A 21,298-nucleotide genomic window follows, 5' to 3' on the forward strand; every position below is an offset into this window, starting at 1 on the left:
TGGTGATCCATCCCGAAGCGGAGATGACATCACATGATTTGTGACGATAAGAAAGCTTCGTAGTTGTCCTTCGTTCATTCATCTTTCACTCGGATACGAACCTTGATGTGGACTGCGCTCGCTGGTAAGGTGTCACCTTACGTTTATCGATTATCTCGGTTAATCCGATGTGAGGCCGTTCGTGACTTCGCATACGGTCGGAACTGCCTCAACTACGCGACACGGACTCAACTATCGGGATTGAAGAAAAGGACGAGTTGTTAAATTATGGTACTGAATCAAGCTATGCGGGATTAAAGTGTTTGAAGCTGAGCAATTGCGAAAAAAAAATGGCGAGAGCTCCAACTTGGTATCAAACGGTTAAAGGACGAAAAACAGAAAGAGCGACACGTGAGAAGAAGGAAAGAGCGACCGTGGCTTGATTATTGGCTTAGGCCTTAGGCTTTGCCACTCCATTCTCCTGAGTGCCATCTGGAAGCTGAGCAAACCACTGGGGGGGCTTGATGCCGGTCTGATCGTGGATCGTGCTGAGCAGCGGCGGGAGACCCAGCATCAAATTGCGGATAGGGCCCATCGCATCCCCAGAGCTCGCACCGTCTGATCGCGGACGCATTAGAATGCACCACGGCTAAAAGGGGAGACAAAAACTTACCGCCAGTATTCCAGGTTGTGATCTTTGGCTGCAGGCCCTGGATGGCCTGACCGTTTGCGAGAGCCAGCTTCTCATACATGCCGGTCTCGATCATCTTCCACTGGAGGAAGGCATCAGGTCCGCCCAGGACATCAATCAGGGCGCCATAAGCCTTGGCCATCTCCTGGACCCCCTCAGCCTCACGCTTTTTAGCGTTAAAGGAGGCCTCTGCGTCCTTGTGGGCACGGTAATCTGCGCTTGGTTAGTGAGTCCGTTGACATGATGAGATGGAAACCGGAAACGTACACTTTGCATCTGCCGCCATCTTCTCCTCATACAGCTTACCCTCCGCGGCCTTGTTGCTTGAATACAGCAGGGCATCTGCTTGTTCCTGAGCAGACTCTCGCTCCACCTTACTCTTTGTGACCTCCTCGGCCCTGAGGCGCTCCAGCTCGGTTTCCGCCCGCTTGGTCTCGACCTGCTTCTTCAGCTCCGCGTCTCTCATCTCTGTCTGGCGCTGGGCGACGATCTTGCTCATTTGCACTTGGGAATCAAGCTCTGTCTGGCGGTTCATGAGCTCGGAGTCGGCCTTGGCCTTCTCGGCTTTCCGCTTTGTTTCGAGGACGGCGGTATCCGCATCGATCTTGGAGATTTCCTGCTTTGTGCGGCCCTTCTTCTCTGCTTCGCCGATTTCACCTCTCATCCGGGCTTCAGCGACATCGATCTTGGCTTGATTCAAGGCTCCTTCGTGAGCCTTTCGGCTGAGGAAAGCGAAGTACTCGCTGCCCTTCGTGTCTTGGAGCTCTTTGACGTTGGCATTGTAACTGGTGTCTGGTTAGTGGAAGCCGGGCTAGAGGATGTGGAGAGGAGGTACATTTTGAGGCCGAACTGGGCAAGCTCATTCTGGACGTTGCTGATGACTGCACAATCTCGTTAGCTTGAATTTCGCAAACAAAAATTGCTGCTGCAAACCTTTGGACTTGAACACCTGACGCTCCTTGAAGATCTCCTCCATTGTCATACTGGAGACAATCACTCGGGTCTCGCCCTCAATGATACCTTTCACAATGTCCTGAACATGGTTTCGGGTCGCCGGCGTATTCAGATCAACATCTGTCTGCTGCCTAGAGTGTTTGTTCCCGGCGGTTCCGGAAAGCAAGAGTGCGTATTTTTTGAGGGAGGGCAACTCGTCATCCGGGCCGATGGTGAAGACAGCGGGGAGCGAGAACTGTAGTTTTTCGATGGTCATGGCTTGGAGGCTGAGGGAGAAGTCGAACGGCATAACCGAGATTCTTGCGCACTGTAAGGTAGGTCAGCTCTGCATTTGCTTGCCCTGGTCATCGCAGGTCGTGACATACTCGTTGCCACGGCATAACCCATGACTTCTTGCAAATCTCGATGTCTGCGATCCCGGCTCCAGTGAGCACGAGGTACTCGCTTGGTTCGGCAATAGCGTATCTGTCGCATCTATGTGAGAAGACATTCGAGAAAGAAGTGAGACTGGTATATACCTCATTTTGGCGATATAGGTGGGAGTTGCGTATGTGGTGAAACGTCAAAGTGAGCGTACAAGAGAGAAAAGAGATACGAAAGCTACGATCACGAACGGGGCCAGATTTATAGCAACTTCAAAACCTTGATTCATGAGTCAAACCCCTGTCCGCCGTTTTGCCAGGTGCCCTGCAAGACGCCCGGTCTTGTATTCCCTGCCACCAAAGGTCCGACACATCCAAGTTGCTGATCAGCCCTTCAAGACAGTAAGGTTTACAGCCAATAATCAACGGCATGCACTGCCCGCCAATCCATTACTCCCGCCCATTACCAGAGTAGACCAAAGTAAGCGAACGGACATGCAATAGTACGATTGCAGATAATAGATACGGACCGGCAGCCTGCACCTTGCCGATGATTCAGCTGGGCAACTGGCAGCGAGCGATGCAGAGCCCTTACTGGCCAGTGCTACGCCCGAGAGGAAATCGCGGGGAATCGGGCTGATGCGATGAGCCTCATGTTGCTCTGATCGACTAGAGACTACCCAGCTAGTCAAGAAGTGAGGCTGCCTTCGGGTGGGCTCAGTCACTCCTAGTCTAGCACTAAAAAGTCAGTTTCGTGATGACCGGCAAGGCTGAGAAAGCCCCATCGACCGTCGTAGGGTTCAACATCACAAGCTCAGCCTCGGTTGAAGCTTCCGGCTTCCGCTGGTGTTACCCCCTGGACTGCGTGACGAAGTCCGAGAGCGTGCGTTGTCTGGCGTACTGGGCCATAGCCACAGATACAGCCTATCTCACCCTGTTGGAAGGCACGAGCTGTTTGTTGAAGAGTTACCTAGAACCGTGTCAAAGAAAGCTAGGTACCAGCTCACACGTGGTGGCACGTGCTCCCTGTACATCAAGAAGGAAGCTAAGCCGATAAGGAAGACAAACAGTGCAAACACATCTTATCAGAATCATTAGCATCATCGCCCGCGGCGCGGAGGGGCAGAGCTAGAGTTCACCACTACAACACCATAACAAGCGGTACAAAGAAGTGAGACATATTTGACACATAAAGTGAGTACTGATACACTTCATATTCGATGAGAACCCGCGAAGCACAACGCGAACTTGAGCCCTTCCCTCAAAAATTACCGCCCCTCTACCGCAAGCTCCCCACTACACCTCCAACACTGGTACCCAAGCTTGACATTCAGTACCTACTACCTACCTATCTTACCAATCGGCCCTTCAGCGACCTAGCTCTTGTCCCTACAAATACCACTAACATAATTTCCAGACCAATACTCAAAATGGCTCCCCGCACCCAACTAGAAATAACAACCGCCTCGGTGCAACGCCTCATCAAAGAAGAAGCCTCCTACAAGCGCGAACTCGAGCAGCAAAAGGAGCGGATCAAGAAGCTTGAAGCGCAAGATCCTAGCGTTGATGAGAACAGGGAATATATGCTTAAGCAGGAGGTTCGTTACGCACTCTTCCACCTGTGATTTGATTTCTCGTTGGATTTGACGGTCAAGATTAAAGTCATTGCGCAAGTCTGGAATTAAACTGGGAGTGTGAATGTGATGCTGACTGTGGGGTGGCAGCGACTTGCAGTGGAGGAAACGGAGAGGGTGTTTCCGAGCTTGAAGACTAAGATTGAGGAGGCTATTGCTAAACTTGATGCTTTGTTGGTGAGTTACTTTCTTCCAGCAAGAATGGGCTCTATGCTGTCGTGGCATGCTAACGGGGCTTGACAGGTCGAGGAGGGCAAGAAGGGCGCTGAGAGCAACGTTGAGCACATCAATGCCGCGAAGGAAGCTATTGCCAATGCCCGTGTGGCTGAGCGGGAAGTTGCATGAGAGATGAATACGGTTCCAATAAGCGCATGAACCTACGACGTTGAAGGAGAGAGTTTATCCCGGGAAGAGGAAAGTATGTAAATTAGAAGAAAAAATTCTCTTATCCGAACGCCGATCATGACCTTGACAATGACCCCCGACTCCGTATATGCATAATCATAACCTCTATGTTGTGTCCATTTTGTCGCCGTTGCGGTCATCCGGTACTTCTTCGCCTTCCTCTACGAGGCCTTCATCGCCTGTTACCTCGCCTTCGTCCACCATATTCGCGTCTTCTTGCTCCTTCTCTTGCTCAGCGGTAATTACTTGTCGCAGAGGCGTCTGGGCTCCTGAAGTTCCTTTGTCCGCATGCAAAGCCAAAGGCGAGCGTCCCGCTTCATCGTGATTTGATTGAGAAGGTGTCGAGGCATCGTGGTCTGCTCGCGGTGTGTTGGCACCGCTCAACTTGCCCTTTGAGCCATCTTCGTCATCTCCGTCCTCGTCCTCTAGCATACCCTCGCGACGCTCGACCTCTTCCTTTTCATCACGAATGAGTCGGCGGAGTTGCATGCCCTCTTCAACAATGCGACCAAACTGTTCTCGTCTTTCTGCCCATGTCTTTGCGTATTCCTTGCTTTCATTCTCCAGATCCGCGATCTCTGCCTGCAATTTTTGTAGATTTGCCTGTTGGTCCTCCCGCGGCTTAAGAAGTCTGTTGTTGGTGATCTTCTCTGTTTGTTCATCATAGCCTTTTCGTAGAACTAGGATGCGTTGTGCTTCTTCCAAGTGGACGCGAAGTTCGGAAGTGTTGTCGCGGACGGCTTGCATTGTTGAAAGAATGCGTTCCTTCTCGGCGACGTATCGCTCGCGTTCCTTCTCATTGCTCGTGAGTAAGAACTGTATCCGCGCAATGCTACCCTCAAAAGCTGCGAAATCTAGCGATGCATCTTCCCGAAACTGGCGCCATTCCTCTAGTCGCTTCTGCTTTTCTGTCTCCGCGGCGGCCGCAGCCTCTTCGTCGGTTCCCTCGGGCGGGGGCGTGGGAGGAAGCGTCGCGTTAGAGATAACGATCGATTCGGGGTTCAGTAGACGTTTGGAAATTCTCTTATAAGGCTTTTCTTCGACGTTCAATAGGCGCGATTTGTGGAGGGCATCTGGGCGGGGATGGAAGTTAGCTCTGAAACAAATCTGCGCTGGCGGGCACACCGACCTTCGTCCGCCTGATCAAGCAGGCCGTAAGACGTCATGTTGGACGCGCCTATCCCCTGGTCAAGACAACAGATGAAGTGTGGGGGAAAGGTGCGTGTTTCGCTTGCTCGGCCACCGAGAGAGAGCTTGGTTCAGGTTTAAAGGGAGCGGTCTGAGACGGTCGAGGTCAGTTGGAGGTTGGAGAAAGGGAAAGATCCGACACGCTAGTCAATTGCATGGGCGGAACGGGACCCTCACCTTTCTCTGCCATTTCCCCCCCATGCGGGCTGCCCTTGCGCACTATTGCTGCCAATCTGCGACTATTCATCTGTCTGGCTCCGTTTTACCTATTATTATTCTCCGTGACGCCTCACAGGAGCTCCTTCTCTATTGCGCTAAGCCCCGTCGGAAGCCATCGAGCAGCCCGACCCTTCGGCTGAGTTACTGAGATCGGCCCGATTATTGCTGGGATGCTCTTCTGCATGCGTCTAAGCTTCACCCTCGCTGTTTCGAACTCGAGCTCGCCTACGTTTTGCCCCGCGCTGCTACGTGCTACTAGTCTCCGTTACTATTCTTATTCCCCCTCGTGAACGATGCGAGATCCGTCCCCTCGTTTCTTGAATCAGCAGCACCCCCGGATCGGCTTTCACTGATGGAAAGTTCTATTGCTATCGACTCGTCGCCGTTCGCTTTGCGCCGTTGACCGTCATCAAGATGACGGAGATGTATTCGGGCCTCCATGTAGGCCAGCGGTTTTCTTCGCTTGAGGACTTCAAGGCGGTGGTGCGGAGCATATCTGTGAGGCAGCATTGGGAGCTTCGCGTGACGCGGAGCAACAAGAAGAGCGTGGTTATCGGCTGCCGCTCTTCCCCCAACTGCTTCTTTCGCGTCGTTTGTCGCGCAAACAGGAATTCGACTTATATCAGCAGTCTTCAGGACAGTCATAGCTGTCGAGACAATGCGACCTCCACAACGAAAACCCCCGCTCGCTCGGAAGCCTCCCACGTGCGGTTCCTCCTGAGCGAGATACCAAAGTTGTTCGACATGAGAGCCAAGATCAAGGCGCAGGATATTGTTGACGCGGTCAAGCGGTACCATGGATATGATATCTCTACCAGACAGGCCCAGCGTGCCCTTATCAGGTTGCAGGAGCGGGACTCGTCGCAACAACAGAGCGACGCAGCCAACTCATCTAGCGGGGAGGATAGACAGGAGAGTCAGCCGCCGCCTGTGGAAGCGCAAGCTGAGGGCTCAGGTTATGCTGGGATTCCGGGCCAGAGATGGCTGCCGGACGTCCAGCCTGGTCTCGTCGATGCTCTTCAGCAGCAACAAGAGGATCCCAGAAATCCTACCATGCCGACTGCAGCTCTCCAGGGCCAGCAACCGTTACAACCACCACCTCCGCCACTACAAAACTCACAGCGAATGCGCCCTACGCCCCAGACACAACAGCAACCATTACCCCCTCCTACCCCTCCTCTGCAGGCGCCAATTCCTCAACAACACGACCAGACTCTCAATCACACTATGCATCCGCAACACACCCCTCAGCAACCTCTCTATCCTCTACAAACCCCGACTCAACCGACGCGACAACCAGGACTCGCCAAATCTCCAACACAACCTCAGCAGCCTGGACACCCTTCCGCCCCTCAACTAGTCTTGACAAACTTCAAGATCGAGTTTTCCTGCACCACCTGTGGCGCGCTCAACCAGAGTTTTTTTCCAAACCAGGGAAACGTCACTGGTGGACACTACATGCCTCCGCGCGCTGTCCCCGACCAAACGGCAATGGCCACCGGCGCAGGTCCAGTCGCACATGCAGCAGCCGTTCAAGGTTTCGCCGAGGCCCCCAATGATCGGCTGAATGAGGCGCACCGATATGACAGGGCCCGTCGGGCGAGCACACGTGGTGGACCAACTCCTTGGGCGCCAACAGGGGGTCCCCTGGACGTTCCACTAGTGCCCCCGCATACGCATAATAGCCCTACGTAGGCTTTGACCCCTGAACCTTCCATGGCACTTTACCTCTCTCTTCAGTCTTCCATCCGACTTCCGTTTCATTTCCTTTCTCGGCCGTTTCTCGGGGTGCGCATTTTTTAATCTATTCCCTTATTCCTTCAATACCCGTTTCTGGACTCAGTGAGCAGGCATACCGTACTGCCTGAGCCATCCTGCATTTTGACTACCTACCTTTCGTTCTCTCCTATTCCCTTCACCTTCCGCTCTCTTTATACCTCCGTATCTCTTTTATTCCGCCCTTTACCTCCGTCTGTCTTTCATATCATTTCCTTTCCTCTCTTGCTATCTTTATTCCCCATTCGCATAGTCGATTGTTGCGTATCTCATACCTCATTTCTCAATTTTTTGTGTACACCTGGCGTGCTTCGTTTTGGCTTACAGCTTATATCATTGATAGAAGAGTTTATCTATCCTCTGTTATACTAGGATCTAATTAATATATACTGGCATTTTATGTCCTTATCCACATAATCGCTCATCAGCACCTTTCCCAACTATCCGTGCAGTTGTCATTCTCCGCGGTAGGAAGGTAAGACTTCGGGACTACCTTATTCGACGCATGGCATAGCAAATTCTCGGTGTACCGTGGACTATGGTAATACATTCCCCCCAGCAAATCCCTAGCCCCGTTTTCATTTTCTCTCACGCCATAAGTGTACTACAGAGCCTTAGGAACCTGACCGGGGCATTGGAGAATAGTAAGGAAGAAAGCTCTGGAGGTTGAGACCTTCAATTGCATGGCCAGGGATCCCAAATAGAAGGCTGGAACACGAGGCAGAGCAACAGTGCAACACGCTGTCTGGAGCTGAAGCTCTCCATCTAGGAGATACAAAAGTCTGCACTACCATAGCAAGCTCTTCATAACTATGGTTTGCGAACGGAACTTCGGGCTTTGGCGAAAGCAGATCATATGATGCTAAGTGCTTTGAAAGAGCACCATACACCATGAAACTGCACTCCCAGGTACATCCTTGAGCACCAGCCAGAAAGTCGTCGCGGGTATCATGAAGTTGATCAAGTAAGGCGCCAATTGCTTCTTGTCTAGAGTCATTCATTGCATCTGTGGTTGATTAGTATAGTATTATGTGCATGGTACGAAAGTATCGCCCTCAGTCCACGTACCTATAACATCCGCGGGTATTGGAAGTCGCAAGTTGGTTATGAAACCATGCCTGCGAGTCATAGCATTCGATGTTGCTTGCTTGAACTGTACAGGGAGTTGGAAGTACCAAGAAACCCAAATCCACAAGATCAAATCCCGGGAATATGTTGCGGGAATTGGTTTCTGCAAGGCGGGCATCCAGATATTCTTGTAAACAAATAAGGACTGTCTGCAATCATAGTAGTCGGCTAAGACGGCAACTTTAGCGAGCATTTCAAGAGTCAGCTCATGGGGTATCTCGTGATGTTGGTCATGGATAGCATTGAGCAGGATCATGAGCGCGTTGATGTCCCAGCTTTCAGAATTGATTTCCACAAAGCCTTTTTGTTGGTAAGTAACACTCTCCTTCAAACCGACGGTCAGAATCTTCTTGAAAACAGGTGAGGCAAACATCAGGTGCTTCGCTGAAACTTGAATGCGAAACAAAGCCTTATCCGCGATTCTTGAGGCGAGTCCAGCTTCGACAGACCTGGACGTTTCGGTAGCCTTTGAGACGAGCTGTGTAAATGAATCTGAGCAACCAACACTGACATTGGGGGGGCTTTTCAAAGCGTCGTCTTCTTCGTCTCCCGAATGTTCGGCCCTGAGGTTGCAACTCCAAAATCGCTCATTTAGTTTATCCAAGGTCTGAAAAAAGACAGGGGAAATTCTGGAATCAAACGTTGCAAACCGGGCATTCGCATCGTACAACACTATCAACGCATCACCATCAGAATCGATGATGTGAGTTGGCTCCGTCATGGCGGCTGATCTAGGGCATCTTGCAGGTCCTCTTGTCTGGCAGGTGAAGCGGAAGAGTCAAACTGACTAGAGACGTAAAAGAAGAAAGGTAATGAACGAAATGAAGGTTTGGGTCAAGGGATAGTTGCAATACGAAAAGATTTCTTCTCTATCACATGGGCTGTTGCCAGTGAATACCACACCGTGTGTGAACTGCTCTCAGTCACCAAAATCAGCCAAGGTGCCTGCAGTCAATCTCGATCAAGTTACTGCGAAGGAGTTCAAAATGCACAGATGGGTGACAGGGTGGAATCGAAACGAGAAGCAGGCTATCGACTGTTTGACTATTAACTGTGGTTCTTGCCATCCATTGAACAAGGAAGGTGCGAGTCTTCCCGGCTTTAGTAGAGTCAGTCCTAGGGAATATAGGTTCAGTCAATGCTACAACTGTCAGCCTCTGTGCTCTCTCTATTACCGGATCCAACGAAAAAAAGAATAAGCAATGATGGTCTCAATGATAGGCTAGGGCTTGATACCGTAATTCCATGAGAAACCAGGATTATTGACGGTAGAGACCAAAAGTGTTGCTCATTAAGGTAAAATATCTACAGTATGTTCAACCTCAGGAGAGTATTGTCTCCCCTGCACCTTCAGCAGCCTGACACAAGTACCAAACTGATAAGTCTCCTGGGTAAGGTGGCCCAGCATCGCCCGCTGGTTTATATATCTTGCCGCGGCCATGCCAACATTTGTGCTAGGCAAGGTCGTCTTCGCAGTTTTCCAGCCACGTCTCCAAGCACTCAGCTGATGCTCACTTTATTATCAGCTTATCTGCAGATCTCAACTAGCGTGCGATAGTGGTGGGCGTTGTTCCAGCCTGGATCCTTCTCCAAGTCCATCAGCGCCCACGGAACGCGGCTTGGCGGATCCCCCCATATCAGGCACCACCACCATGGAGGCCTTTTCCCTTCTCCAACTATCTCCCCTCATCACAATAATCTCCCACAATGACTTGGCAATTACCTCACCATGAACCCCTCTGAACTGTCTGCGCCCCAGACGACGGCTTCGTCCCCTTTTCGCGATTACAATCCTCGGAAACGAGGCCGAACAGCATGCACGCGATGTAAGACCCGGAAGCAGAAGGTTGGTCTCCGCGCTTGCATACTACCCGATCTAATGCAAACTCTGGACTAACGACAAAAGTGCGATAATGAATACCCTGTCTGCTCGAACTGTGCCAGGGCCGGCGCTGAATGCGACAAGGCGTCAGTCCGGCAGGAAAGTGGTTCCCAGAATGAGTAGGTTATGTCAGCTGTGCATTGTCATTACTATTCGTACTGATTGACAAAATGGGCAGATATACCCGGGTTTTGGAAGAGCGCATTGCATTTCTAGAGTCGCAGCTGGAGTCGGGAACAAACAGTAGCCGGGCGACAAGTCATACCCAGAATCATGCATCACACCCAGTAGCTTCTCTCTTGTCCCCTCACAGTCAAGAACTTGGCAATGGTCATGCAGCCCCATCTGGCAGCCATGGAAATGGAAATGGCATCGACCATAATGCTGTTGGGGAGCTGGTTGGATTTCTCGCCATCAACAATTCCGAAGCACCTGCGTACATTGGCTCCAGCTCGGGACTTTCACTTGCGGCGAATCTAGGTGAGATGGTCCAGGCTACGGTATGGAACCAGGTGCTCTCATCATCGCGCAATCAGCCTTCTGCGGTTAGAGGTGATGGGCCGCCGTCTGCAGATACCACGACCAGTGGTTTACCTCCCCAGCCGACGCCGTCGGACAAGACGCCTGGTCTGGACCGCCCGCGGACACTACGTATGGAGGAGATTCTCGCAAAAAGCACGGAACCACCGAATGATGAGATGGGTGGGCGCATCCTGCATGCATATTTGACCAGGCTACATGTTCGCTACCCGTTCCTCGACCGTAAGGAGCTGTGGCGGCTGCACGAGGACCGATGGCGATTGGCCAAGACGAAGCGCGAAGAGCTCACCAAGTCCGAGCGGTTTGGCATATTCAAACTGTATCTGACATATGCTATTGGCGCGACTACGATGCAGTTGAGCGAAAAGTACGATTATGTTCCGCCAGAGGTGTGTGCAGCTCCACTGTCTGTCTGGCCTGTGCTGATTTGTCCAGCGCTTCTACATTACAGCCCTACAACAAGTACCAGCGATGTGTGAGACTCGGTCTGTAGAGAACGTGGAAGCCATGACGCTGCTGGTGGTCTATCACCTCCGCTCTGCGTCTAGCCAGGGTGTTTGGTATATGGTCGGTCTGGCCATGCGTACAGCCATCGATCTTGGTCTGCATCGCAAGGCAAACGAGATCAATCTGGATCCAATTACGGCGCAGATGCGACGCCGCTTGTTTTGGACAGTATACTATCTTGAACGGGTTGTTTCAGTATCTCTCGGACGACCGTTCAGCATCGCCGACAGACATATCGATCTCCCGCTCCCAGTAGACGTTGACGATGATGTCCGCGATCCAGCACTACTCCCTCCAGCAACACCATCAACTACTAGCCTTGTGAACAGTCCCAATGGCACAAGTACCCCAAATCACCGTATCACGTCTCTCACCTTCTCTATCTATCTCATCACCCTCCGCCGCATCGATTCCCGCATTCAACACAAGATCTACCGGGCTGACAGACCCCTTCACTTGCTCCGGTCAAAGATGGATCGTCTCTTCCTCGAACTGGAAGAGTGGAAGGCCTCAGCTCTTCAACGCTTCACAGGTTCAGACCTGGACTATCCCATGCTTCACTATAACCGAGCCCTTCGCCTCCTCATCCAACCCTTCCTTCCATCACTTCCTCTGACAGATCCATACTACCATATCTGTCTGCGCGCGGCAGGCGACATATGCCAAACACATAAACGCCTCCATCAGACTCTCGAATACGGTCACTCCTTCCTTGCCGTCCAAACTGTCTTTATGGCAGGAGTGACCCTCCTCTACGCCCTCTGGACACACAGCGACCAAGTCTGGTCCGTCCGAATCAGCAACGACATCCGCGCTTGCTCATCGGTTCTCTTTGTTATGGGCGAGCGCGCAACATGGGTCAAGAAGTACCGCGACGCCTTTGAGCTTCTTGTCAATGCCGCCATGGAGAAACTGCAAGGAAACGAGGCCGCCAGAACCGCCGGAATGGCTGAATTAATGACTGCCCAGACCGCCCATAATGCGGGGCTCAATATCAACAATGAACCGAGCGTTGGTGCTGGTTACGGTGTAGGAGTCGGCGTCAATACTGGTCCTACTGCTGGAACTCCTACCAGTTACGTCCCTGGCCCTGGCCCTGCGCTCGCTACCCCAGAGTATCCCACCGCTCATACACATACTGCGGGGGTGACTCCCGATTTCAACCCGCAGGGACTTGGAACTGGCCCATCTCTCGACCCCGCAAGCCAGGACCACGGAGTGAGAATGGCGCTACAACTTGCACCATGGATTGACCTTGAAGACGGCCATGCGCCGTTCTGGGTTCCTGATTTCGAAACGCTAGAAAACTTTTCAGGGAACCATATGTGGAGCGTTGGGGATCCGACACCGTTCCATCCGTTGTAGTAAGGCAATTGCCCAAACAGGCAGGGATTTAGAGAAGATCAAGAAGATCCTGTCATTCGACGTTGTAATGGTTGCCACGTTATTTGAGGGCGACGTCAAGCTTCAGCGAACGCCCCAACGAACCCTGGAATTGTGCTGATCACGAAAACAGTCTGTGCTGACCGCCCGCGGGTGGAGCCACACTTGCAAGTGGCGGTGAACTTTTTAAACCAATGAGAAGTGTTGGATGGGGCGGGCTGTCGGTGGCTCAGGTCTAGATCGAGAGTGCATCACCGCCATAACATCATTAATTGCGGTATATTGTGGTGGGTTCGAACTATTGAACTGATGAGGTGTCAGGGGGAATTGATATCGTCACCCTCAGTCAGTCAGTCTGTCTGTCAGCGACACCATGGTGACTCTAAGAAGATCGATGCAGGGACACTGCAAGGCACTCGATTTCTCGACTCCAACAACACCAAGGAATGCGGGGCATTATCTGCAGCTAAACACGAAAGTTTGCTCGACTCGTTGAGAGTTCTCGATAAAACTTGAATCATGACAAATTCGGCTCTAAAGTGCTGACGATCGGCGCAATACTTGTCTGACTAGCCGCTCAGGGCAGGAGCGTGGCTGCAGACCCTCCACTCGTCAGGCTTTGTCGTCTCTGCCTCTTGTTTCTATTGCCGCCCGCATGCACCAGACCCTCTCGGCGCCTGCACAACCAGTACTTTGTCTGGTCTAATTATTGCACTGACGGTGAGGCAGCCAGGGAGGGGTGCGATCTCGGCTTTGCTTGTGAGCTATAAATCATTCTCGATGCCTTCGCAGCCTTCGGGTCTGTCCGTCGTCTGACCGCAGCATCCTTCCACACCTTCTCCAACCGGCAATTTACTTTCTCTCCCCTCACATCGGACAAATATCCGTCACCATGGATTTGCTTTAAGTCGGAGGTGTATTCCATCCCGTAAGTTGGGCGCCTCATCCCGTTTCTGAACTGGGACTGACCAGTTGGCCGCGCAGTCTACCCCTCTCAGAACCCTAATCTTATTGTCTTGACGTCCTGGTGGCGCTCGGAGCATACCTTCTCGACCATTCACACCTTTTCGTATCACTACTCCACGGACCCTTGCTTGATCTTCCCGTCCCTTGCTTGTGACTGGCCTTGTCTGCCCAGGGCATGTGAGGCATTCCCGTCCTCCATTGGAATCCAACCCCATGATGGCCACCATCACATGTCATCGTCATCTTTCTGCTGGCGGCCTCGACAATTATCAGGCTGCGAACAACCATAATGCTAGCCATTCCCTACACCTAGCTGCATCGTCTATGGCAGCCACATCACTCTACCCTAACTCGGAACACGAATACAATCCATCCACGACTCTGGCAGTGCCATCCCTCGATATACCGTCGGCCAATAAATCTCACCCTTGCCACTCCTTGCAAATTACCGGCGAGCTATATCTACTCTCTGAAGATACTACTGTCAACACTTTTACACCTGCCAACGGGATGGCTGAGCCACCTAGTCCACCCCCATCAGACAAGATGCGGACGCCTAAACGGAAACGAACTACATCTACTCCCTCGACAAAGTCTCCTGGCGAAACTCGATCAAGCTCTCGCTGCACTCGTCGCTCCGGAGGTCATAGCCGCCAGAGCTCACTTCACTCCCATCGCCGAACAAACACCCTCTCTTCTCTTACACCATCCGCACCAGACACACCGGTTCGACGAGAGAACCTGATAGCCCTACATCGAGAATCTTGCCGACTCTTTGAACAACCTGTCTCTACCCGCCAGCTACCTACTCCACCACAAAGCCCTCGCGTACGGCCATTTCCCAGCCTCAACACTCCTCCAGAGTCACCCCTCCTCGAACAGTCATCGTCTTCCACCCTCCGCCCGTCCACCAGCAGCTCACACCAAGAACCCATCACCATCAAACATGCCGAAGTCGAAGTCTCCTCAACACCCGAGACGAAAGAAACCCAACCTACCATAATTGAATGGACATCCCCCTCCACCCGCCGCCGCGAATACAAAGAAATCGACCGCGCCAGCAGCGGTGTCCGCGGATTCTGGCGAAAGGTCGCACCCCGGTGGTGCCAATTCGGCGACAGCCGCGTCCCCTTTTACGTCGAAAGAGATGACGGAAAAGCAAACTATGAAGGGAGCGTCCGCAGGTTCCGGATGGATCTCCCTGATGAGCCTGAGCAGAGCAGGCGAGGACTGAAGTTGAGGCCGAAGATTATTCTTCGACGCAGTACGGGGTGGCTGTAAATATGATTGAACTTTGTGTGCTGCACTGTCATTAGCGAGCGTTTTATTTGGTTTTTGGTAATGATCGGTTGTTGGATTGACTTGGATTGCATGTGATACCCAGATACATATTACACCACACAGGAGTGTTATAGAGTTAATGAATTCTTTTGTCATGACATTGAATCTCCCAAACGCCGCTATTCCTTTTAGTATCCGTAGCAGTATATGATCTTGTGGCGCCATAAATGCAGGTAATATGAACAAAAAATAGGGTATCAAATCCATCGCATCTCAACATGGATATCCACGACACAAACCCTCACCACCATACCATTCCCCCTTCTCTTCTCAACTTCGCCCAACTCAACAACTTCCCATCCCCACGCCTCTCTCCTTCCCTCCTAGAACCAGGATGGCCACATCACATAAGATCAAAATCATCCAGATTCTCTCTGTATCGCATAATATTCCGCTTAATCTTGCTTGAATCAACCCACGTCACGAAGTCCTCCATGTTGCGCGTAACCAGGTACGCAGGGTCATTGACGACTTCGCTCCCGACGCGAACATGGCCCTGCTCGATGAATGTAACCGCCTGCACACACAAATACACATTAGCATCGCTGCCTTGGGGGAGAGACTGGAAAGAAAATAGGAAGGGAAAAACATAGGTATACGAACTGTCTTAACATTCTCAACCATCCTCGTCCTCGCCATAACAACCGCAAGTCTTCGTCTACAAAACGCACTAACCGTAACCTCCCTCTCAATCCTACTCAACCCCGCGCCCTGCTCCCTAGATTGTCTCAGAATCCCCATCCGCCATAGCTTATCCAGAACCTCGGCCTCGGTCTTCTGGCGGATGGGATCGCTATCCGGATCAAGAGCGGAGAGTTTATGCGCGAGCTGCCGCAAGGAACCGACGAGCACGGAGTACTTTTTGTAATCGGTGGGGTTTTGCAGGTAGTATCGTTGGCTTATGGCGGCTTCGCGGTGCGAGTTGTCGGATTTGTATGTTGTTAGGTTTACTTTTCGGAGGAGTCTAGAGCACACTTGTTAGATCCTGCGAGGTGTAGAATTGGCTGAGGTGGGGAAGAATTTGCAAGACGCACTTCTGCTCGTGATGCTTGAGTTTGCGGACCATTTTGGCGGTTGAGGAATATTAATTTTGTGGATTGCTGGGTGATCTGGATTGCGGTGATGCGGAGACAGTGATGCTTCAGATAATTTTTCGAGATAGATGGGCGGTGAGATGGTTCTGCCGTGCAAAGTGTGCAAACACTGCGTGTCTATACAGGCCCGCCCGCATGACCCGGACTACAATGACCAGACCATGGCATGAACTTACTGAAGAAAAAAATGTGTAGTGTGGCAAGTAAATATAGAATGTCTATATACTATACATCATCATAACTCGTCTTTTACTTGTGCCGCGGGTGCGGACTCAGGCCGCCCACTGTCCTTTGCTAGATCGATGCCGTTCTTCTTGCGCCACTTCTCCCACAGCGCGTGGAAGTCTTTTTCCATGCCGCTCTCCATTTGGTCGGGTAGGATAACAGTGTACTCAACATATAACTTCCCAGGCTGGTCGTCGTGGTCGTGGTCGTGCAAGTGTCCGTCTGAGTAGAATGGCATTCCCTCACCCTCGACAGTCTCAACGGACAACGGTTGCACGACTTCACCTCTCGACCGCGAAAGCTGAACAATGTGCCCGTCAAGATGCGTAATATTCCGCGTCCAATCGCCCATCCAGGCTTCCCGCAGTGAAAGCGTTTCCTTCCAGAAGAGATCGCGTCCTCGCCGACGGAAGAATGTCCCGTCTGTTCTGTGCTCATCGCTCTCACCAATCTCAGGCTCCTTCTCTTCAAGGATAAGGACCAAGTCACCAGCAATGTAATCGGGGCTCTCGTCGCCCTCGTTCTCGAAAATAAGTCGCATCCCGCGATCCATACCCGGTTCAACGGTCACAAACGTTTCGACTTCCTTCCTGACAACCCTTTGCCCATGACAAACAGAGCAAGGCTTCTTAATCATCTTCCCCTGCCCACGACACTTATCGCACTGCATCTGCACCTGCTGGAACATCCCCGGCGCAAGCATATGCTTTTGAATCACCGCGCCGCGCCCATTACACTTATCACAAGTGATGACCTCGCGATCAGCCGACCCGGTCCCCTGACACGTCTCGCAGATCTGCTGGCGCTCGATATTCAATTCGAAGTTGCGCCCGTTATAGAAGTCGCGTAGTGGTAATCCAATTCGGAACTCCATATCCGGTCCGCGTCGGTGGCCCGGCGCATGCCCGAAGTGTCCGCCGCCGCCGAAGAAGCGTGAGAAGAGATCGAAGGGGTCGTGCGCGTGGCCTCCTGCGCTTCCGCCCTGTCGGTGTTGTTCGACGCCTTCATGGCCATACTGGTCGTAGATTTTGCGTGTTGTGGGGGTGGATAGGACTTCGTAGGCTTCTGCGATTTCGACGAATTTCTCGCGCGCGGTGTCGTCGCCTCTGCATGATCAATACCAGTTAGCATATTATTCCCTGATTTAGCTTGTAGGTAAGTTCGGGAATAACGCACGGGTTCTTATCCGGATGAAACTTCTTGCTAAGCGTGCGATACGCGCGCTTGATATCCTTCTCTGAAGCACTCTTATCCAACCCTAGAATCTTGTAGAAGTCTTCTGCCGCGAGCACCAATTGCAGGAGCAAGAGTGTGACTGCGAGGAGCAGGAAAACACCTCGCATTGTATGCATTTTGGCAATTTATCTCACCGCCGCATCTAAGCGGGACCTTGGTGGTTAGAACCTGTTTCGTCGAGTCGTGCAGGCAAGCTGTCGAGCGTAGCTAAATCGGGACGAAGCTGCGGAATCGAGTCCGCGGAGGTCGAGACAGCTGTTCTTATACTCTTATTTCAGAAACGTGGTTAATAAAGGATAATCCAACGGTAAGACCATTCAGAGGAGGCTTATGAATCTCAAGATCAGTGAAGATCTCAAGTGAATGGGTAGATGGAAGGTGTTTGGTTGCTTGGAGATAAAAGGTGTACTTCGGCGAATGAGATTCGCTCGTCTTTGGATGAGGTGGCAGGACCGGGCGAGGTTGATCCATTCCGCGGTCACGTGGTTGTGTACAGAGTGCTACTTAGGTAGGTATCGAATAATGACAGACAGTTTGATGACAGAAATAAAAAAAAATACAGACAGGAAAGCGTAGCTATGCAAATTCAATCGCGAATAGATAGAACAGAGAACATGCGGAGTGGATATGTCGTAACGCGTCAAAAGCATGTAGAGCATCATACGGGAATATCAAAGATAGTGTTTCGCCAGGTCCGGTGCAATCCCGGATCCTCCTCACCCTCTTCAATAGCATCGTGAGCCTGCTGTGCCTCGTCATGCCAGATCTTGACAAGACTGCCGGGAGCATAAACACCCTTGAAGACACCCTTTCCAGGTGCATCAATACCAACGCGGGTTTCGATGTCTGGATTTCCAGCCGGCACCAAGCGAGCCAATACCGCCCGGACAAAGGTGTACAAATCATGAGGACTGGCAATACGTGCGGCACGAAGACGCTCACGAGCAAAGACCAACTCTCTGTTTAGTGAGTGGGCGGCTTGAACGATCTGCTCGGCAATTTGCTTCTCCAGGACACGGCGTATCATGTGTTTGAGAAGTGGTTTGGTGAGCCAGATCAGAAATCTCCACTTGCCCTGATGAACCTTGTAGTCGAGTTTGTGGATGCGCACGCGTACTCCTCGCAAGGTGAAGATCTGCTCCAGGCGGTCTCGCCCGACTTCCACATCTAGAGAGATGTCGATGCCGCGTCGATCGAGGAAGAAGCTTGCAACTCCCTGATCTTTGAGGTAGAAGAAAAGTGCCTTGTGGGTGCGAAGCCAGTAGCCAAACTCAGCAGCGCTCACGTTCAGCCCGTTGATTGCCACAGTGAATGCCGTCTTGAGGTTCGTCGTCGTCTTCTTCGAGTGCCGCTTCACGATGTCGATATCATTTCGCGTGGTAACATGCAGGCGATATGGAAGGAACGAAGAATAGTTTACCGTATGACCAGGTTCCAGGATCAGGTTCTCTACCAAAAGGTCTACCTCCGGGGCGGATATCTCTAGGCGTGGGATGGGAATGTACTGGATGTTGCGAAGGACGAGGGGAAGGAAGACCTCGAGCAAATCCGCGGGCAGATTTGCACGTCGGTTATGATAGCCATCGGCAGCATCCCTGTAGAACTTGCGGGTGACACTGATCAACTTGGAGATCTTCTCATCCTGAGACACAGACTGCAAAGCTCGCTTTGCCTGGGCCAGGAACTCGTCAACGTCCTTTCGTAAATCAGACTCGGCGCCGATATCTTTAGACTTCTCCTTCAGCTCCTTAATCTTCTCCGGCGCGGAGTCGACAGAGTCAGGGTTTGTCATCATGTCCTGCATGGCTGTCCCTATCTCTGCCACTAAGTCCTCAAACTCAGGATCACCGTTGGCATGTCTCAGCACATCTTGGAGCCGTTCTTCGAGAACTTGCCATGCCTTTGCATCTCCTAGGGTTTGGAGCAAAGCCCAAAACTTGCGGAATGCTTCTTTGAGATCTTCGTTGATCTCAGTCTCCTCTTCGGCAGTGGCAGCAACATCTGTCGCTGCATTAACGTACACCTTGGCGTACTGTTGCAGCAGCCGTGCCAGAATAGCCACCGAATCTGTGTAGTCTCTCCGCTCACGAAGTTTGAGGACGGTCTGCTTCAGTCTATGCAGCAGGGTTTCCTGCTCCTTTCCGGTGAAGTGCTCCTCGGCTGATTCTACCGCATCCTTGCCGGTCTGGACAAGGCCATTCTTGGCAACATCTGCAACATGGCTGACCTCCTCTCGCAGTTCTTCGTTTGTCACAGTATGACCCGCATCAGCACCGGCGCCAGAAACGGCTTTCTGATCCTCCTCGCCTGGCCTGACCTTCTTCCCAACCTTGCGTGATTCTTTCGATAGAGCGAACGCCGTGTCGGAAAATATGTTCCGGCCGACGGTAGTTAGATCTTCGACAAATAGACGGAAGTCGGCGTTTGTGAGCAAAAGGTTTCCGACGGTGCGAATGCTATCATATGCTAGTCATGCTATTAGCTAGTTGCACGAATACAAAACGGAATGTTACGGGCAAGTACCTGCTTTGGTGTCTGCCTTAGCCTTAGACTGAGAAGCCTGGGCAGTGAGTTCATTGGTATGGATAGAGGCCCTGCTATGCGATAGATGCCAGATGAGCTCCTGCAGCTGATCTTCCCCGTTCTTGGATTGCAAGAACTCGATAAACAGTTGAATCCACAGGCGGCAATCGCGGACAAGCTGACGACCCACCGAGCCTATATCGGGATTTCTAGGGCTGAGGATATCGAAGGCGAGAAGGGTTCGGAGGTTGGCGATAGCCTGCTCAGTTGACGGCATGTACCCCTCGGAAAAGGCGCGCAGCATCTGATAGGTATGGATCTTCTGATGCAGCCGACGCTGCCGACTCGTGTCGTCGTCATAGCGAGGGAGCAGGGGCTCCGTTTCTGCCCGGGACATGGCTGTTGAAGGAAGGTGATGGACGAGTCGACTTGGTGTTGTAGCTCACCGGGGAGCTTTGTTGGGGGAGGATCGGTGTCGTGCGGAGAGGAAGACGTGGATGATGGGATTGATGCACGGACCCAGCCAAACGGTGACGGGGGTGCAGAGGAGGGGATGATTGCATGACAAGATATCAGGAAAGTCTGGAACAGAGCTGGGGTCTGGAGTCGTTGCCAATGACCTGCTGCGGGAGCTCGAGCCTTGACCAGCTCACTCTTGCGTCACTGCCGCCGCTTTACCGTCCTGTCAGGTGATCTACCCCGATCTATACTCCGGAGAAGACAACAGTGGTAACCACCACCTTGGCGACAAGAAGAAAACATTGCGGCATTTTCCATCTAAGTTTCTTTCGACCTGAAACTCTAGCAGAAGCAACTGTCCGATCGGCATCACCAAGCTTTGCTGTCCTGCACAGTGCAGGACGATCCGAAACTAGCAAGGCCTAGACGATTACTCCGGACGCTCTATGGCGGGGAAGGGCGATAAGAATATGTTGATATCAGAGTGAAAGACCAAAACATTATTTGAACGGTCATTGAATAATTACTGAAAAGCGATGTTGTAGACTCTAATACTCTATTCAATGGCACAAAGAGTATAGTCTACGGCTGGATCGATCGCACAGTAGTCGAGTTGACCCACCACAATTGGAGATCGTCAAAAGTCTAGAGGCTCAAAGAACCACCATGATCCTCGTCCCCAATCCCCATCCAAATGTCCCGGTGGTTCTAATGGATTCCACGGAGTCAAGCAAAATCCCGAGCGGATCGGTTCGGGATGGCTAATCCTCGGAAAAAGTACGAGGGCAGTTTCAAATTATGAAGCA

The 21,298-nt window shown here is 51.9% G+C and overlaps 9 protein-coding genes across 9 annotated transcripts; 3 read left to right on the plus strand and 6 right to left on the minus strand.

Annotated features, from left to right (window-relative positions):
- Positions 1-311: 311 nt before the first annotated feature.
- On the minus strand, positions 312-2,437 carry BDV14DRAFT_144805 (flotillin domain protein). The gene is made up of 7 exons (XM_073766419.1): positions 2,143-2,437; positions 1,990-2,089; positions 1,604-1,931; positions 1,506-1,551; positions 938-1,455; positions 653-883; positions 312-597 (listed from the first exon to the last, which is right to left on the minus strand). Exons 1-7 carry the CDS (start codon positions 2,145-2,147, stop codon positions 431-433), a joined length of 1,395 nt encoding a protein of 464 aa, XP_073631580.1. The 5' UTR covers positions 2,148-2,437; the 3' UTR covers positions 312-430.
- Positions 2,438-3,109: 672 nt separating this feature from the next.
- BDV14DRAFT_167444 (putative tubulin-specific chaperone Rbl2) lies at positions 3,110-4,055 on the plus strand. The gene is made up of 4 exons (XM_073767676.1): positions 3,110-3,180; positions 3,404-3,584; positions 3,711-3,797; positions 3,864-4,055. The coding sequence occupies exons 2-4, from the start codon at positions 3,417-3,419 to the stop codon at positions 3,963-3,965; spliced, it is 357 nt and encodes a 118-aa protein (XP_073631581.1). The 5' UTR covers positions 3,110-3,180; positions 3,404-3,416; the 3' UTR covers positions 3,966-4,055.
- Positions 4,056-5,323, minus strand: BDV14DRAFT_167445 (uncharacterized protein). Its single transcript, XM_073767677.1, has 2 exons — positions 5,155-5,323; positions 4,056-5,098 (listed from the first exon to the last, which is right to left on the minus strand). Exons 1-2 carry the CDS (start codon positions 5,189-5,191, stop codon positions 4,131-4,133), a joined length of 1,005 nt encoding a protein of 334 aa, XP_073631582.1. The 5' UTR covers positions 5,192-5,323; the 3' UTR covers positions 4,056-4,130.
- Positions 5,324-7,566: 2,243 nt separating this feature from the next.
- Positions 7,567-8,634, minus strand: BDV14DRAFT_167447 (uncharacterized protein). Its single transcript, XM_073767678.1, has 2 exons — positions 8,277-8,634; positions 7,567-8,214 (listed from the first exon to the last, which is right to left on the minus strand). The coding sequence occupies exons 1-2, from the start codon at positions 8,590-8,592 to the stop codon at positions 7,823-7,825; spliced, it is 708 nt and encodes a 235-aa protein (XP_073631583.1). The 5' UTR covers positions 8,593-8,634; the 3' UTR covers positions 7,567-7,822.
- A 1,170-nt stretch (positions 8,635-9,804) lies between these two features.
- On the plus strand, positions 9,805-12,794 carry BDV14DRAFT_145278 (putative C6 transcription factor). Its single transcript, XM_073766425.1, has 4 exons — positions 9,805-10,182; positions 10,243-10,337; positions 10,397-11,147; positions 11,194-12,794. Exons 1-4 carry the CDS (start codon positions 10,066-10,068, stop codon positions 12,628-12,630), a joined length of 2,400 nt encoding a protein of 799 aa, XP_073631584.1. The 5' UTR covers positions 9,805-10,065; the 3' UTR covers positions 12,631-12,794.
- Positions 12,795-13,463: 669 nt separating this feature from the next.
- Positions 13,464-15,045, plus strand: BDV14DRAFT_167452 (uncharacterized protein). Its single transcript, XM_073767679.1, has 2 exons — positions 13,464-13,576; positions 13,633-15,045. Exon 2 carries the CDS (start codon positions 13,828-13,830, stop codon positions 14,893-14,895), a length of 1,068 nt encoding a protein of 355 aa, XP_073631585.1. The 5' UTR covers positions 13,464-13,576; positions 13,633-13,827; the 3' UTR covers positions 14,896-15,045.
- Positions 15,046-16,075, minus strand: BDV14DRAFT_167453 (snoRNA-binding rRNA-processing protein IMP3). Its single transcript, XM_073767680.1, has 3 exons — positions 15,990-16,075; positions 15,559-15,919; positions 15,046-15,472 (listed from the first exon to the last, which is right to left on the minus strand). Exons 1-3 carry the CDS (start codon positions 16,019-16,021, stop codon positions 15,299-15,301), a joined length of 567 nt encoding a protein of 188 aa, XP_073631586.1. The 5' UTR covers positions 16,022-16,075; the 3' UTR covers positions 15,046-15,298.
- Positions 16,076-16,284: 209 nt separating this feature from the next.
- BDV14DRAFT_187715 (putative DnaJ domain protein) lies at positions 16,285-17,626 on the minus strand (the record flags this gene model as incomplete). The annotated part of the gene is made up of 2 exons (XM_073770983.1): positions 16,285-17,380; positions 17,451-17,626. The coding sequence occupies 2 exons, from the start codon at positions 17,624-17,626 to the stop codon at positions 16,285-16,287; spliced, it is 1,272 nt and encodes a 423-aa protein (XP_073631587.1).
- Positions 17,627-18,127: 501 nt separating this feature from the next.
- Positions 18,128-21,015, minus strand: BDV14DRAFT_145139 (uncharacterized protein). Its single transcript, XM_073766424.1, has 2 exons — positions 20,034-21,015; positions 18,128-19,976 (listed from the first exon to the last, which is right to left on the minus strand). Exons 1-2 carry the CDS (start codon positions 20,428-20,430, stop codon positions 18,169-18,171), a joined length of 2,205 nt encoding a protein of 734 aa, XP_073631588.1. The 5' UTR covers positions 20,431-21,015; the 3' UTR covers positions 18,128-18,168.
- Positions 21,016-21,298: the final 283 nt, after the last annotated feature.

Source organism: Aspergillus stella-maris, assembly GCF_047715825.1.
Source record: "Aspergillus stella-maris strain CBS 113639 unplaced genomic scaffold BDV14scaffold_8, whole genome shotgun sequence".
Taxonomy (NCBI): domain Eukaryota; kingdom Fungi; phylum Ascomycota; class Eurotiomycetes; order Eurotiales; family Aspergillaceae; genus Aspergillus; species Aspergillus stella-maris.

Coding starts and splice junctions, on each gene's coding strand:
- BDV14DRAFT_145139 (XM_073766424.1), bottom strand. CDS start 20,430: ATGTCCCGGGCAGAAACGGAGCCCCTGCTCCCTCGCTATGACGACGAC. Junction 19,977..20,033: donor TAAGGCAGACACCAAAGCAG/GTACTTGCCCGT, acceptor TAGCATGACTAG/CATATGATAGCATTCGCACC.
- BDV14DRAFT_167445 (XM_073767677.1), bottom strand. CDS start 5,191: ATGACGTCTTACGGCCTGCTTGATCAGGCGGACGAAG. Junction 5,099..5,154: donor GCTTGATCAGGCGGACGAAG/GTCGGTGTGCCC, acceptor ATCCCCGCCCAG/ATGCCCTCCACAAATCGCGC.
- BDV14DRAFT_167452 (XM_073767679.1), top strand. CDS start 13,828: ATGATGGCCACCATCACATGTCATCGTCATCTTTCTGCTGGCGGCCTC.
- BDV14DRAFT_145278 (XM_073766425.1), top strand. CDS start 10,066: ATGAACCCCTCTGAACTGTCTGCGCCCCAGACGACGGCTTCGTCCCCT. Junction 10,183..10,242: donor GTAAGACCCGGAAGCAGAAG/GTTGGTCTCCGC, acceptor TAACGACAAAAG/TGCGATAATGAATACCCTGT. Junction 10,338..10,396: donor GAAAGTGGTTCCCAGAATGA/GTAGGTTATGTC, acceptor CAAAATGGGCAG/ATATACCCGGGTTTTGGAAG.
- BDV14DRAFT_167444 (XM_073767676.1), top strand. CDS start 3,417: ATGGCTCCCCGCACCCAACTAGAAATAACAACCGCCTCGGTGCAACGC. Junction 3,585..3,710: donor AATATATGCTTAAGCAGGAG/GTTCGTTACGCA, acceptor GTGGGGTGGCAG/CGACTTGCAGTGGAGGAAAC. Junction 3,798..3,863: donor CTAAACTTGATGCTTTGTTG/GTGAGTTACTTT, acceptor GGGGCTTGACAG/GTCGAGGAGGGCAAGAAGGG.
- BDV14DRAFT_144805 (XM_073766419.1), bottom strand. Junction 1,932..1,989: donor GGGTTATGCCGTGGCAACGA/GTATGTCACGAC, acceptor CCTACCTTACAG/TGCGCAAGAATCTCGGTTAT. Junction 1,456..1,505: donor GCCCAGTTCGGCCTCAAAAT/GTACCTCCTCTC, acceptor ACCAGACACCAG/TTACAATGCCAACGTCAAAG.
- BDV14DRAFT_167447 (XM_073767678.1), bottom strand. CDS start 8,592: ATGATCCTGCTCAATGCTATCCATGACCAACATCACGAGATACCCCAT. Junction 8,215..8,276: donor AATACCCGCGGATGTTATAG/GTACGTGGACTG, acceptor AATCAACCACAG/ATGCAATGAATGACTCTAGA.
- BDV14DRAFT_167453 (XM_073767680.1), bottom strand. CDS start 16,021: ATGGTCCGCAAACTCAAGCATCACGAGCAGAA. Junction 15,920..15,989: donor CTCAAGCATCACGAGCAGAA/GTGCGTCTTGCA, acceptor AGTGTGCTCTAG/ACTCCTCCGAAAAGTAAACC. Junction 15,473..15,558: donor TGGTTGAGAATGTTAAGACA/GTTCGTATACCT, acceptor TTGTGTGTGCAG/GCGGTTACATTCATCGAGCA.